Source organism: Bradysia coprophila, chromosome II (genome assembly GCF_014529535.1).
Source record: "Bradysia coprophila strain Holo2 chromosome II, BU_Bcop_v1, whole genome shotgun sequence".
Taxonomy (NCBI): domain Eukaryota; kingdom Metazoa; phylum Arthropoda; class Insecta; order Diptera; family Sciaridae; genus Bradysia; species Bradysia coprophila.
This window is the reverse complement of record NC_050735.1, coordinates 801,469-818,296: the sequence shown is the minus strand read 5'-3', so window position 1 is coordinate 818,296 and position 16,828 is coordinate 801,469. Positions and strand designations below refer to the sequence as shown.

Below are 16,828 nucleotides of genomic sequence, written 5' to 3'. Positions count from 1 at the left end.
GCGTATTACGGCTACGGACATATTATGGTTACGGACGAAATAGGATTACGGGTCGTACGGGGCTAAGTCGCAGCAAACGCTCCGACTGTTCTGATGCCTTGTTTTTTTGGAAATTACTAATAACGGATTGGAAATAATATTCTGTAAAATGTTACTGTTGGTTCATTGTGGATTCTGGGGAGATCATTCTCTATCGGGTCCTTTTTTCGATTCTATCGTAGTTAACCGTTAAAATGTCATATATTTTAGTGTCTTCAGTGGAGACAACCACTTCAAGTCCAACATTTTAATGGTTTTCTCTACCAAAGACGTTAAAATGTTTGACATTTGAACGGTTAAGTACTATAGAATTGAAAAAAGGATCCGATAGAGAATGACAGCCGTAATTCGAAGAGTCTCACTCATTTTTAAACTGAAATGCTTTTTATTTAGTTCTAATCATTTTTGGTCAGAGTGGTAATAAATAGTATACCAAGGATCAAAACGGAGTGGAGTCCGAGGACGGTTTTCACCACCGTGGTCAAAAACAACGATGTATGTCTACTATTTTCCATCCTGGAGTACCAAAGTCACATTCCGAACAAAACATAACAACAAAACTGAACAACACATTATAGCAGTGCAAAAGCAAGTATAAATGCCGAAAGCAATCCGTATGAATGCCGAAAGCAATCCGTATGAATGCCTAAAGAAGTCCGCTCCGTATGCATTCTCACAAATGTCGAAAAATAAGCAATCCTTATAAATGCCGAAAGACATCCGTATGAATGCCGAAAGCAATCCTTATGAATGCATTGTCACAAAAGACAAAAAAATTATATTCGCGTGCATACAATGACTTGACACATCTGGGAAATTATAAACATAGGATCGAAAATGACATAAGCGGGAATAAAAATTTAGAGAAAAGAGTAGGATAGAATGTTGCTCTTTTGGTACTAAATTTGGTGAGAGAATGTGACGTTTTTGGTACTCCAGGTTGAAAAACAATTTTTGACAAGCCGAAAACGAACGAGAGCATCCACAGAGCCATAACCTCAACGCTTTTGCGAAAAATTCGTCAACAACAACGATGTGTTTTTGCATGAATATGAATCTTTTGAATTGTATTGATTTGTGTTGATTTTGACATTATAGTCGAAAAATATTGTTGCTGACATGTTACGCCGGAAGCACACGAGCAATTTTGCGTTGATGGGATCGACAATAATACTGCGTTTTCCATTGTTTAGCTTGTGGTGAATATCCAATTACAATGGAAAACGCAGCATAATTGTCGTTCCCATCAACGCAAAATTACTTGTGTGTTTTCCGCCTGAGTAAATGAGGGTTTTCGCGTGTTCGCACCTCATATCTAATGCACAAAACAACCCCATTTACTAACTAGTTAGCAAAATAGCTATTTGTGTTTTTTTTATGTCAAATCTATTGAATTTACATGCATTTAAAAAAAAATCAAATGCAACGTAATAATTTGTAAAATAAGAACTGCGTTACACGCCTACTTTGGGATTTTTTTTTTGTATAGTTGCAGGTGAAACATAAAGTATGATGACATTGATGATGACATTGTGTACTGTCTATTGTCGATTTGAAAAACATCAGTTACAAACTCATTATAGATCCGAACTCTAAATTATTAATAATAAATGTTGGGTGAAATCAGCCCTATTCGGCTTGACGATAAAAGTTTTAAAATAGTATGTTGTGTTACAAGTGTTGTAATGTTGGTTTTTTCCGCACTATACCCAAGTTTTCCATACTAGCGGAGTGAGGGCTGATAGAAAAGCTGATTACTATTCCGGAGTCCTTAGGGCATGTTGGTTTTTAATGGAAACATATTATTTGTCGTTTACAATCATAATGCAACTAAACTTTCAAATACTGAGAAGCAAAATTGAAAATTTGTCGCATGAATAAACTACACAAATCAAAAACACTGAGGCCAGTCCTTGTTGGGCCCATTGTGTTATTTCTCCGTTCAAAAATTGTCAGTTTCCCCTTTGGGGAGCGAGTAGCCACTTGCTTCCTATAATAAAAGAAAGCACGTTAGCCAGTCTAGTCTTAAGTGTTCTTCAGTAGTCAAACAAAAGTCTCCTAGATGCTTAGTCCTGAAACTCTTTGAAACTCTTTAGAGCCGGGCAAGTGCATATGAAATGTCTTGCTGTTTCCGGTTCTAGCCCACATCCTCTGCAAGTTGGATCACTTACTATACACCTATTGAGGTGATAACCCAAGCTGTTGTGTTCTGTAAGGATTCCAACCAGCCCTCGCAACTTTTCTCTACCGAGATTCAACAGAAATTTGGTGTTCTTTGCGTTGCATCCCGCCAAAAATTCTTTTGACTGTCTACAGGTCGCAAGCGAATCCCATCTTTCCTGATGACGTTGTTTAGTCCTGTCCCTCACGAAAGATTTGATCAGACCTGCGTACCTACTCATGGCAGGCACTGGTCCGATGAAATATGAACTGCTACCGTCTCTTGCTAGTCCGTCAGCTTTTTCGTTACCCAGCACTCCGGAATGGCCTGGCGCCCAGGTCAATATGATTTCATTGTCTCTTGACAGGGTTTCCAGCATTTCAAGGCACTGGAGAACTACTCTGGACGAGACTTTCACTGAAGACAGTGATCCGATAGAAGATTCACTGTCTGAACAGATCAGAATCTTTTTATTCATGGTGCCATCTCGTAGCATCTCTCTTGAACTTTCACAAATAGCGACTACTTCCGCCTGAAAAACGGTGGTATATGCACCCAAAGGTGTGGATATTTTAAAATTCAGATCCTCTGAGTATACTCGTTCCTTCACTCGTTTCAGATCCATCTCTGTACACCGTAACATGAAGGCATGTGCTATACGATGGGATTTTTTTACTTAAATCCGTCAAGTAAAAAATCTTTTTTTTCTGTTGACATTGGCTCTGTGGCAGCGACATCTTTCAGTGAATCGTTCCCTTTTGGTAGAGTTGGCATAGATTAGAACAAAAAGAATTGATGTCATAATCCCTCTCCTGATGACGAACGATTATTAAATTATACATTTGTGCATATCGATTTTATAAACAATGGGATCAACACTAGCTTCATAATGGATTCAAGTACATGTTCTACCAGTATCAATTTGCGATTGGATAGTAACAGACCAGAATAAAGATTCAGAGAAAATGTTTACATTTCAAGTAAACGGAACACTGCTTCAACATTTTGTCAACCTGTTTTACCAACTTGGAATATGGGGAAGTGACGAAGAATCTAATTTCCGTAAAATCGGCAAGAAATTAACGCACACGTTTTACGGTGCTTTGTTCCCGATATTCTTTGCAACTAATGCTCTTCTGTGTACCGATCGAAACGAATCTATTTTTTCAGCACAAGCTGCAATCATAGTGATGGTATTATACGTGAAGTTTTCGTACCTTCTGTTCAAGAAACCGGAAATCCTCGCATTTCTACATGATACGATCGTTGTTCATTCAATTGAAAATCTCGACGAATACGAGCATACCAACAAAAAGATAAAAAAGTTTATGGGATTCGTACGACCGTATTGTTTTGCATTCTTTTTAACGGCTCCTTTGATCATTGTTTTGAAGCTGCCAATATTCTCCGACGACAAAGTTCTGCCTGTTTTTATCAGTTTATCGTGGAACGATTCAGAAGTAATTTATTGGTTGGCGTACACGTTCGTGTCATTGTCAACCTCCTTGTACGTCGTAGTGAACTTACTAACTACATTAATTTGGTACATAATGCTCAATTATTCCATCGAGTATGAATTGGTAGGAAATAAATTGAGTAGATTAGGACATAAAAATGCCCGGACAAGAGGCAAGATGGTCAAGATCCAGGAAAGCTTCGAATTGCCACAGCGTAGTATGTTCGTTGAAGAATTAATTGTTTTGATAAAAGCTTATCGTAACTTGATCATGTAAACACGATTCGTAAATTCAAAAATCGATTTCCACTAATTACTCTTCGAAACAGAACAATAGAGCGGTTTACATCCTGTTTCACAACATTATTTTTGTGCCAAATAGTCACCAGTGGCATTGTTATATGTGCATCCGTTTATAATATAGCTTTTGTGAGTATTTGTTTTCAAATAAGTATTTAGTGTGTCCGCTAAGGCAAAAGATTGTGCAAATTGAGGTAAAATTGATTTTATTATGATCTGTATGGAATGCTGATTCCAAAATCATCAGGGGCAACTCCGGCAACTCACTCGTTCCTCCATTATGTCACTTTGGCTTCACTGAATTTTCATGACCATTTCCAAACAGATATCGATGTGGAATAAGCCAAGGCTGTATAATTTGGAGAGGTCACGCAGACCGCCATTTTATTAGATACGCGGGAACACACCACTTCTGAAGATTTTACATGTAAAAATATTCACCACATCATCAAGACGACGAGAATCATCAGAATAGGTGAATTTTTGTATGAAATCGGCAATTTTATCATCAACTTTGGTGTGTATTCGTATCTGCGTGACCTCCCCAAAGTGTACAGCCTTGGAATAAGCTGTAAAATATTCTTAAATGTTCAAAGTTTTTTTTAGAATAATTTTTTTGTTGACAAAAAAAATCCAAAATGGCCGAAAAAAATGAACTTCCGCCATTCCGAATTGATCACTCAACCATTTTTTTTGTATCTTTTTCCTTACAGCCTAATCCACTTCCTTCAAAACAATACAAAACTGCACATTTTTGAACAGGAATTGCGTCTTCCGCAAGGATTACTATTGAGGTACTTTCTCCTTTCGAGTAGCACGACTCTGAGTCGTTTTAGTTTCAGCCAAAAATCCAATTCATGTTCAAATATGTCGTGTGGGGTATCGTTGCAAAGGTGATGAAATACAGTTTCAGATAAAATTAAATTTTGGACAGTAAAATAAATTCAGTGCGCTACAGGGTGGTTCAAAGTTCGCCGAGATATTTCGGTTTTTTCGTATTCCGAGTACCTAAACATTTTTCGAAAATAAAACAATGTGCAGGTGCAGGATCTACTTATTTTACCATCACACGTCATTTAAAAACGAAATGACTTTTTTTGACACTTTTGAAATACCCTATGAAAAAGTGCACTCTAGGCGGGATATCTCTTGAGGTTTTTGACCGATTTAAATTTTTTTAAAGCGTACAGTCGAAGAAATTTAGTTTTCGGGTTTTCCAAAGGTATTAATCTTATTTAACCCACACTTTATCCCACAACAATGGAATCCACAAATTTAAATTTAGTTAACTCAGCGGTCGCAATGACGGCGCTGCAGTCACGATTTCAAAATGTGATATAGGGTGGATAAACTAAATTTTGGTTTTGGTTACATTTTCTCTTGGTTTTTAATTATTACATCAGGCTTCTAAATTAAGAGTACCTTTATGCAATATAAACCGTTTGAGTTTGAAAAAAGATGTTTTGTATCAGTGAACGATATAGGAAAGCGTTCAGTACGTCTCAACATACAAAAGAACGTAAAATATAATTGTACATTTAGCCACCCTACGTCCGTCATCGCTTCTATTGTCTTCAAAAACATATTGTGTGCTTGTCATGATAATTATCAGACGTTTGTTTATTTATGTGTCTCATCTAAAATGCTGGCCAGCAAAATTTTGATCATTAAATTCAACGGCAAAATTGATCTAAATGTTAAAGTAATTGTGAATAATAGTGAAGTTAATGTGGTTTTGTTTTCCCTTCATAAAGGAATTTGCATCAGTTCGATGTAAAGTGCGGAGCACCATTGGAAAAAAAACTTGTCGCTTAAGAATGATCAAAAAGTTGCTGGACGCAATAGCTTCAACTAATGCTTTGCAGGATATAGAATCGAAATTAGAGAAACACCAAGAGCCGTCCATTTGAAATCTTCATCATCATCATTTCAACTAAAGGCTTTTTTTTAACGAAACGCAGATTCGGAACATTCTTTTTCGCCAAATTACAATTTGGCATAGGAAATCAATTCAACTCTTTGTATAAGTGAAGCTCATGATTGAGCTCAATCATGAAAACAGAATCTGGTCAGGAATAAGATAAGAATATGAATATATGACGAACTTCAAAGTTCCTGATTTATAATCCTGAGATGCCTGCTCATGCAATTATGCGATTTACGATTTCCAAAGAATTTTAATATCAACTTTTAGACAAAATAACAATTTCCAAGTCTGTTTTCTATTTGATTTATTTGATGTATTTCCGACCTCGTTCTAGGATAATAAAATTTTCTGTGGATTATTTGTAACTTCATGAAAATATTAAGATTGAAAACCTCAGAAACATTCACATAAAAATTATGCTTTCCTAACTAATGTTGAAATAGCCTTTTTGCACTCATTAGGAACTTAGGAAAATAACTACTGGTCGAGACGGTTTACTTGTAGTCCGAAATTATATTTTGGCTTCGTAGAACCCAGATAAACACAAGAGAGAGGAATTATATGATATGCAGTACATACTGTCCCGCAATGAAAGTAGATAAGTAGGTATGGCCAGTCCATACAAGTCGGAGCACATACGGATTTGCATGGCGCCACCTCAAACTAACTCATTTCTAGTGGAAATTTGCACTAGAAATGAGTTTGTTTGAGGTGGCGCCATGCAGGTCCGTATGTGCTCCAGCTAGAACAAATTTGAACGTTTGGCCATACCTATCTATTTACTTTCATTGCTGTCCCGTACAATCTTTTTCTAAATAAAAGTTATAGTCAAATCGACAATATTGTATTATTTGGCGATTTGTCATATTTTGGAGTTTCTTCACACTTTGGCGATTTTTCTTGACAATTCATCATATTTAGTTGATTTGTTAAATCATCAAGAAAAGTCTCAGAAGTGTGAAGAAACGCCATAAAGACAAATTTTCAATTCTCTATGATCCTTGGAGTTTCTTTACTCTTTGGCGATATTTCTTGGTTTTTCTTCACATTATGGCGATTTTTCTTGTTGATTTAACAAATCAACCATAAGAGGTTCCGAGCCTACGCTGAAATTGTAGCCTACATTTCTGCGTTTCGAAATTTTTGATCGCTGATATCTTTTTACGAGAGCCCTTTTTGAAAAATGTACGACCACATTTTCGAGTAAAAATATGTCAGCTTTGAATAAAAAATAAAATTGTCTGTGAAAGTTCCATGTGCTTTGAGAAAAGTGTACCTTTGATGCAAATTTGGGGCATCGGTACAGTTTTCTCAAAGCAAATGGAACTTTCACAGACAATTTTATTTTTTATTCAAAGCTGACATATTTTTACTCGAAAATGTGGTCGTACATTTTTCAAAAAGGGCTCTTATCTCGTAAAAAGATATCAGCGATCAAAAATTTCGAAACGCAGAAATATAGGCTACAATTTCAGCGTAGGCTCGGAACCTCATAATGATGAATTGCCAAGAAAAATCGATAGTGTGAAGAGAAGAAGAGAAAAATCGCCAGAGTGTGAGGAAACGCCAAAGTGTAAAAATACGTTTTTGAAATGTCTCTACATTATCTTTCGTAAAATGATAGTGTCCTCGGGATCTTTTGTTAAAGTATGAATTCCCTAGGATCGAACAAGATGCCGTTACCTGACGTAAAATAAGAGTTTCCTTAGGATCGAACCAGGCAGCATTTCGTAACTTTTATAAAAGGATAGATTCACTAGCTTCGAACAAATAACGCCTTTTAGATAAATTTCGTAAAAGGATAAATTTCCAAGGATTTGTTTAATCACCACGAAGAATCGCCAAAGTGTGAAGAAACGCAACAAAGACAAATTTATCATTCTTTGTTTTTGCCGGCGTTTCTTCATCCCTTGCCAATTTTGTATTTTTGGCGATTCTTCATGGGAATCATGATTAATGACGGCTACGAGCTTTAGCGAAAACGAATGAGATGTTCCGATCCGAATCTGCGAGCGAACTTCCGTTTCGTTAAAAAAAAGCCTTTAGTTGAAATGATGATGATGAAGATTTCAAATGGACGGCTCTTGGTGTTTCTCTAATTTCGATTCTATATCCTGCAAAGCATTAGTTGAAGCTATTGCGTCCAGCAACTTTTTGATCATTCTTCAGCGACAAGTTTTTTTTTCTAATGGTGCTCCGCACTTTACATCGAACTGATGCAAATTCCTTTATGAAGAGAAAACAAAACCACATTAACTTCACTATTATTCACAATTACTTTAACATTTAGATCAATTTTGCCGTTGAATTTAATGATCAAAATTTTGCTGGCCAGCATTTTAGATGAGACACATAAATAAACAAACGTCTGATAATTATCATGACAAGCACACAATATGTTTTTGAAGACAATAGAAGCGATGACGGACGTAGGGTGGCTAAATGTACAATTATATTTTACGTTCTTTTGTATGTTGAGACGTACTGAACGCTTTCCTATATCGTTCACTGATACAAAACATCTTTTTTCAAACTCAAACGGTTTATATTGCATAAAGGTACTCTTAATTTAGAAGCCTGATGTAATAATTAAAAACCAAGAGAAAATGTAACCAAAACCAAAATTTAGTTTATCCACCCTATATCACATTTTGAAATCGTGACTGCAGCGCCGTCATTGCGACCGCTGAGTTAACTAAATTTAAATTTGTGGATTCCATTGTTGTGGGATAAAGTGTGGGTTAAATAAGATTAATACCTTTGGAAAATCCGAAAACTAAATTTCTTCGACTGTAAAGTATAGTATTTTCCTATGCTGGTGCATGTAATAAGGCTGTTACATGTATAGGCAATAGCCTTTACATCACTCGCATAGGAAAACGTTATACTACACACGGGAAATAAAGTGATATCTCGTATCACGATGAGTAAATGTACCTCGGGCTAAAGCCCTCGGTTACTTTTACTCATCTGGATACGAGATATCACTTTACTTCCCTTGCATAGTAGGGCTAAAGCCCTCGGTTACTTTTACTCATCTGGATACGAGATATCACTTTACTTCCCTTGCATAGTAATGTCTATTGAATTGACTACAAACTTCCCGAAGAAAGTTTTCGGGATTTTTTAATATTTCAATGGAATTTCAAGGTTTTAAGCAGAAAAAAAACTCCAACTTCCGCCATTTTTTTCGGCCATTTTGGATTTTTTTGTCGACAAAAAAATTATTCTAAAAAAAACTTTGAACATTTAAGAATATCTTACAGCTTATTCAACATCAATATCTGTTTGAAAATGGACATGAAAATTCAGTGAAGCCAAAGTGACATAACAGCCGCTCCAGGCGGAAAGAGTGAGCTGCCGGAGTTGCCCCTGATGATTTTGGAATCAGCATTCCATACAGATCATAATAAAATCATAAAATCAATTTTACCTCAATTTGCACGATTCTTGTCTATTTCCCAGCCTTAACGCACTAATTCAAAACTTGTCGTCTCATACCTCAAATTTAGTCTTCGAATGACAATATTCTTCAAACGGAATTGTACGTCGCAATACTGGTTTATGTTTTCTTCGACATTTTTCTGGTGATGTATCTAGCAAACGGAATAACCGTTGCGAGTGACCGACTGGCCTACTGTTTTTTCGAGTCCAATTGGATTGAGCAGACACAATCGTGCAAAAAATATGTTCTCATCATGGGCGAAGCGTTCAAGCGACCGCAACGTCTAGTGATCTTGATATATCCACTAAACCTAGAAACTTTTATGACGGTGAGCGAGGGATTGGCTTTGTCTTGAATGATTAGGTCAATTGAATATTTCTTTTATTGTTAACAGATAATAAATGGAGCGTACACCATGTTCAACATTTTGAAAAGTTTTCAGTGAAAAGAAGGTCAGTTGATAGATTTTTTAAATAAATGAAGGACACACGTGTTACCTGTTTTAGGAAATATTTGAAACAATGGTTTTATTTGTAACATCTTTATTTCTACTTACATTCTTATTGATCATGAGTATTAGTAGCACGCAGAAATGTAGCCTACATTTGGCCATTCGGGCGATGTAAACTAGAATCAAAATTCTCTTCCCGATTCCATATGCAATTTCATATGCAAATGAAACTGTACGTGTTTGATTTGTTTTTTCGTTTAGAGACCTTACTAACAGTCTTTTACTGCCAATAACAAGTGCAGTTTGTACCACCGGCTAATCGCGACTTCCAACTACGCCTCGAAGTATGCAAATACTCTCTGAGGAAAATTAGGTGCCTATAATTGATATCACGCCTTAATGTAGACTAGAGACGTATGTACACAAATTCATCGTATTTTGGGTTACGTCATACAAGTCATTCAGTGTGTACATCGTTGCAGCCGCCAAATACACTGCAATTACCCAAATTATGAAGTTTGAGTGAACTTTGGGATGTTACCAATACTATATAATTGCTAGAAAAATTCCATGTGGAATTGTCTGGCTCGGGAATCGAACCCGGATCATTTTATCGGTGGAATGAGAGCAGTTTTCACAAATTAATATAAACTGATCCCTATTCACATTGAAAGTTAGGAAGAGAATTGAGGTTTCAACGGTTTCAATATATCTGTATAGTGTGTATGCATTGGTGGACGTTGTAGGGTAGGCGTACCAGTCCTCGGACACGACCCAATGCTCGGACACTTTGACATTAAAAGTAAATTAATTTACTTCTAGCTCGAAAATATTGTGGATGACTATCCTTCAGTTGTAATTTGTAGTTTTCACTATCGATTGATCGTAAAATTGGATTCACTAGGAACACTGTGTAATTTTAATCATTGAAACAGTGGCACCACATACTGAAAAGTTTAATTTTCTACCTGAAAAATAGTTTGTGAGGTGATCAAAACACTTCTTTTTTCTAGTTGAAAATTACTTATATTGTACAGTGGCTTTGTTTTTGAGATTAATTAATGTTCAAAATAATATTATTTTCACTCAAACACGATTATAAACAATTATTTCTACTGTTTTTTGGGTGTCCGGTTGATACAAACATGATATTTGGTCTTGATTCAGTAGTCGGACTATATGGAAAACATATGAAGTGTCAAATTCAACATATGCCATGTTAAATACACCGAAAATGGAACCAAAATAGTGTGACTCAAAAATGCTTTGTAAATTGTAATTTAAATGGTTTTATCTATTCAATTTAGTGTTTTCACTTCATTTTTAGTGTATTTGAATGATTAACAATTGACTTTTCTTATTTTATTGAAAAAAGTCCGTGAAATTATTTAATTCAGTTAGCGTCCGAGCATTGAAGAAGAGGTGTCCGAGCATCGGAGAAAAGTGTCCGACAATTGGATTTTCATGTTCGGCCGAATGAAAGTGTTAATTAAAAATAATTCGGAAATAAATGATTTAATTAGTGTACATAAAACGAATCTTAATTAAATTTGTGACTGTTGGAAGATACAATCTTTCCAAAATAATAGCTTGAGCCTTTATAGCACTTAATTGAAGTCGAAAAAAAAGTTAATCGTCCGAGGATGGGTACATCCACCCTAGTAAATAGAATCCCAGCTTATAATGAATTTGCAAAATTACATTCCTCTGACGTTTGCCTATTAAATGTGCACTAATACTCGTCTACAGCGCTCGTCTACATACTCGTCTCGTCTCGTTAGGGAAAAAATTTAAGTAAAGGAAAAATCTAGGAAAATATTGGAAAACTTTGTCCTAAAAATAGTTGTAATTTGTAATTTCAGCGCCTAAGTTTAGAGTGTAATTTCAGCGCCTAGATGTTGGCTGTCATTTCACCGTGCTACTGGTTGACTCTATATTTGAGCGATTATAAATGTGTTCGTATTATTTTAGCAATAAAAAGTGTTTCGTACTCAAATTGTAATTTTTTTTGGCCGCAAATCCTTAGAATTATATTTATTGTTCGATTATTCAGTTTTAATAATTTAATATTTTTACGAGCTTTCGAGTTTAAAATGTTCATAAAATTGCTATTATGGCCTGTTCATTTAGTCATTTAAAGTCATGCGAACGATATCGGGAGGAAGCATAAAATTATTTTTCCTCAACGGAATTTCGCTCAACTGTTGATCGATAGCCGGACGTGTATCGTACAACGACGGACTTTGAAATATGATTCCGAGTGTGCCCCCGATGCAGGACAGCGTAAATACCCATAACAAAAAGCGGTCCAACACCATCGATACGAATTTCCAATCTTCGACGATCTATAACAACGAAATCATTTTATTCGAAGAATAAAACTCGACAAAAAAAACTTTGATATTAATTTGCGCACCTCATTGTCCTTATCAGCATCTTTGATATGTTGCGCTATAAAACGAACGCCACGTAACGCTTGCAATACTTCGGGCGATAAATTTCGTGGGAACGTATTTTCCGAATCTGTAACTAATTTCAATGAATATCGTCGACACAATCGGGCACTGTTGCATAATTAATTATTGTTTCAAGAATTATATGGACAAGCCATTGGAAGTTAATTTCGAATTAAATTTCATGTTGAAACGTGAGTGTATAACGAAATTTTAATTATTTACCAGATTGCGGAATGTTGGGTCCAATATTATCAAAGTTTCCATCCTGTCCATCAGCTTTATAGTCGTTGGGGAAATCATCGGTGATGCTATCACTGTAAATGCCATTTAAAATGGTTAGTCCTCAGGAAGAGGATTAAAAGGGTGTTTACCGACTACTCTAAGTTTTGGGGAGTGATTCTAAGCAACGCGTTCTAAGATAAAAGAGTACGATCCATAGTTTTGAATTTTTAACCTCACAAAAAGTACTGAGGCACTAAGGGCCTTGTTCTTTTGGTTTAATTTGCTATTTGTAACCTTGCAATTTCGAGTGCAGAAAGTGATTAAACGCAAAGCGCTTATAGATACCAGATTCAGAACACAGAGCCGAATTAGAGCAAACCGGCGTGGGTTAATTTGGCACACGATCCAACAATAACGCAAGTAACTTCACTAAAATTTTGTAAAAGGGATAATTAAGTTGATTGCAGAGCTAACAAATATTTAAAGCATTAAATTTGCGTGTGCGAGATTGTGACAAATGGACTTTATTAATGTCATATTTGTGTGTCAGATTATCCGATTGTTAAATGATTTTACTCACTGCATCCCGGGAAAATGAGTCATTACTTCATTGACATGAGTGTGAATTGAAGCTTGCACACTTGCTTGTTTTGCTAGTCGAAGATAGAGAAATGATACGTTGGTACGCCTGTGGCGAAATAAAATGAACATGTAAATGACAGCTGGCACCCATGGGAGAGAATGTGACATAATACGAGAGAATTGCATACCAAATTGGTTTTATTCTCTCTCATAGGAGCCAACTGTCGTCTCACATAGTCATTTTGTCTCCAAGTTATCATTTCTCTGGTGGGAAGTCATGATGCATTTGTCAAAACCACAATTTTGTTGGAGAGATCTATCAACTATTTTCGTGATCATTACACAACCATAATGATTCAACGCATTTCAAGAGAAAGTGAGCATAGTATTAGTATGGAGATGTAGAAAGTACTCTATTTTAAATGATTTTTTTACAGAGTTTTACAGTTGTGAGGCACACTGTCAAGTTTCAGTACCATTCAGTACCACTGATGCTTGAAGTGCGCTGTGCTATTACGTAATAAATGAACCATGCGTTAGTCCATTATTGTCTTGCTGGGACATTTTTTGTTGAGACGGGTGGGCAGAGCCAAATATTCCAAACTAAAGGACGAGATCTACCTTTTTTGTCCCATGAAAGGAACATTGAAAAAATGAAGGCTGTTTTGGCTGTATCTTGAAAACTGAATTGGGAATCGATGCGTTCTAAAATGAGGGCTCTATATATTTGTAAGTGTGTGGCTTTCTCAGCACGTGTACTATTTTTACGCAAAAAAAATATTGAAAAAAATGTACATTCAATCATTGGTCACCTTTCAATTAATTTTCAATTTTCACTAGACTACCGTTTGTGAGTGCGGTACTTCAATATCTTGTACATACCGAACTTCAATTTCGTTGGTATATCCCTGACTGGGCGTTGTGTCATCGTAATCGGGTAGACTGTAATGGGTTCGACGCATGCACATCAATTTCGGCATAAAATGTAAAAATATTTTCCGACATAACGGTGACATTTTGTGCGTTGATGGAGATCTGAAAATCGGTGAACGACAAACGAGATTAATGATTTGCGTACACTCTGCATCCGGGTCGTTGTTTACCTGAAATGAATATTTAACACGCAAACGGTTGTCCAAACGGACAATGACACTAAAATCATCGTAAATAGTAGATATTTTCCCAGTAACGGTACGGCTAGTGATGTTGGGGGAATAATTTCGGCGAGCAATAAAAAGAACACAGTCAACGACACAAGAATCGAAATGCATAACGTGACCTTTTGTTTAATGTCGTCTTCTGTTAATTATTCATCGAGGACGAAATAAATTTCAGTTTACCTTTTCACCGGAATCACTGGGTAGATAGAAGACAAGAACGGTTAGGAAGGTTAACGCAACACATGGTATGATTAAATTCACTGTGTAAAACAGAGTCTTTCGTCTCATTGTCATTTTGAACGTGATATCTGCAACAACGATCCCTTTAAATATTACGAACAGTTTCGCGAATGCAGATTACATCGTTACCTGCAAATGGTTCCGAACAACACGGATAGTATTCCTCGTTCCGTCCAGCTGGAATTTCTAATAGGTCCCATTCAACTGACAAATAAAATTCGCTCAAATCGATTCCGATTAAAACCAAGTTGCTTCCGGGTTGCTGAAAATTTTATATTTTTTTCTAAATTTTAATTAGGCGCATCGAGAAGCTCGTTCCAATACAGATCCACCTACAAAATCGAACTTCTCGACCTCGTTGCAAAAAATAATTATTTTTCATGCGCGCGTTATGTTTTGCCTAACTTTCTCCCCTCAATAAACCATGAAAATATTGCATTTTCTTGAGTGGTCGAATGACATTTCTAGTGAGACAAGTCCAACACTTTTCTAATTCGATGTGTCACTTTTTTGGTTTTCGAAAATGGTATGGCGAATCCATGTTGTCGTTTCGGGTAACGGCAAAACACAATTTGCACGCATGAAAAAAGTTGTGTTCTGTCACGGCAGAGTAAAGTAACCCAGGCAAGAGCGATTTTGACGAGGGACCTAAATTTATGAGTAGGCCTTTGATTTTGATGAAAAACGCTTACTAATACAAATGCATGAAACGAATACGTAAACGATTATAACGGGATTTAGGTCCCTTCTTTGAATGTATTTTGGTCGTTGGCTCCTGCCTGGTTTACTTTACTCTGTCGTGGTTCTGTTGGATTCACAATAAATTCTCTTGTTCATTTAGTAAAACCTGCATTTGTTATTCCTTCCGGATACTGTACAACTAACAGGTTATGGGCCCAGAACACGGAAGGAATTTTTAATATTTATTTCAATGAAAAAGGGAAATTAAAATCAAATTTGTTAAACGGTGACGAAGTTGGTAATGTTAATGTGAATGTATGAGTTGAATAATAGGAAAATAAAACAGCACGGGTAGTTTTGCAGAATTGTACCTGATTTAGATGCTTCAGGTCGACTTGAGCGCCATTATATGTCCACGAGCCAAATTTCATGAAACTTACCGGTAAAAACGGTCATTTGATTTGATTTGATTGAATTATGAATGGGTATATTACCAAGTCTGTTCGTCATACGGAAAGTATTCAACATTAATTTCGCAAGACGATTTATATATTGCTGGTGGCTCCCAAAACACCTCACCGGTGTATTTAAGTGTAGCCTTTGTCATAAGGGTGACCTATTCATTAGCAAATTTAATCAAAATTACACACTTTGCCAATTTGATTTAACAGCACCCGTTCGTTCATACCTCATAATTACCGTCCCAGTTATTGTACAGCACAATATCCGGCAACCAAATTTGCTCCGATGGTATATACAATGTTTCAACCCCCCCATATTCTTCGGGATCCCATTTTAATTTATAGTCGTACCATTTCTATAAATTAATAATTGTAAATGGTTCGGCCGGTCATCATTAATCATCATCAATAGGAATATAATATAGGTACCTGTGGCACCCATAAATTCGTTGTCATCACTTGATTCTTCAAATTCACTTCAATCAACTGGGAAAGCTTTATGCCCAACCATACTGTCAACGTTTCCGTATTGTTTACAACTGGTCGTATCAGCCGATTGTAGTTACTCAGTAGATCATCATATAATCGTTTGGCATCCGGATTTGCTTCTGGTTGTTTTAGAGCTTTGAACAGAGTAACAACAACAAAACATTGAGAACTTTTGGTCGTCAAAGTTTCAATTTTTCTTTTTTTTTGCAATTTTCACATATAATTACCGAAAGTTGTAATGAAACTACACAAGAGGAAGACAAGTCTAACGTTTAGGCATAACATTGTTGTCGATACCAATCACTTTTTGTTGTTTTTCTTCACTTTAACTGTAATTTAAACGGAGAAACCTTACACACCCAACAAATCGCTTAACATCATTCGAGAGTACTGAACAAAATCGATAAAATTGTTGCAGAGCTTTTTCTGGTAAAAGCTTTGGCGAACGTGAATGAAAGTGTTGTTACAAGAGACAGACGAAATCTTTGCGTCAGAGAGTGAGAGAGAGAGAGAGAGCAATTTTCCCATTTTTATATTGTACTGAGCATGAAACAAATAGTATCGAAGATTGGAAAATATTTTTCTTTTTTAGTATAACTGATAAGGCGTTTGCTGAACATGTACCTACTGTACCTACCGTAAGAGTGTTGTCTTATTATAAATATGTACGATAATTGAATTGAAAATATGTTGGCACGGTACGATGGTTAGTACTGTACATTTAGTGTTTAGATTGACTCCGACGCTAGCTCATTCAT

The 16,828-nt window shown here is 36.1% G+C and overlaps 2 protein-coding genes across 3 annotated transcripts; one reads left to right on the top strand and one right to left on the bottom strand.

The window, feature by feature from the left end:
• The first annotated feature begins 3,018 nt into the window (after nt 1–3,018).
• Nucleotides 3,019–9,683, top strand: LOC119079835 (putative odorant receptor 71a). Its single transcript, XM_037187940.1, has 3 exons — nt 3,019–3,929; nt 3,986–4,085; nt 9,396–9,683. The coding sequence occupies exons 1-3, from the start codon at nt 3,166–3,168 to the stop codon at nt 9,681–9,683; spliced, it is 1,152 nt and encodes a 383-aa protein (XP_037043835.1). The 5' UTR covers nt 3,019–3,165.
• Nucleotides 9,684–9,852: 169 nt separating this feature from the next.
• Nucleotides 9,853–16,447, bottom strand: LOC119070348 (acetylcholine receptor subunit beta-like 2). 2 transcript variants are annotated; one of them, XM_037174677.1, is made up of 12 exons: nt 16,298–16,447; nt 16,011–16,204; nt 15,809–15,937; nt 15,615–15,736; nt 15,492–15,555; nt 14,569–14,701; nt 14,380–14,507; nt 14,143–14,318; nt 13,922–14,074; nt 12,458–12,549; nt 12,196–12,308; nt 9,853–12,124 (listed from the first exon to the last, which is right to left on the bottom strand). In XM_037174677.1, exons 1-12 carry the CDS (start codon nt 16,353–16,355, stop codon nt 11,906–11,908), a joined length of 1,581 nt encoding a protein of 526 aa, XP_037030572.1. In that variant the 5' UTR covers nt 16,356–16,447; the 3' UTR covers nt 9,853–11,905. The 2 variants fall into 2 exon arrangements, with proteins under 2 accessions (XP_037030572.1, XP_037030656.1); XM_037174761.1 differs by having other exon boundaries at nt 12,196–12,302.
• Between the last annotated feature and the right edge of the window lie 381 nt (nt 16,448–16,828).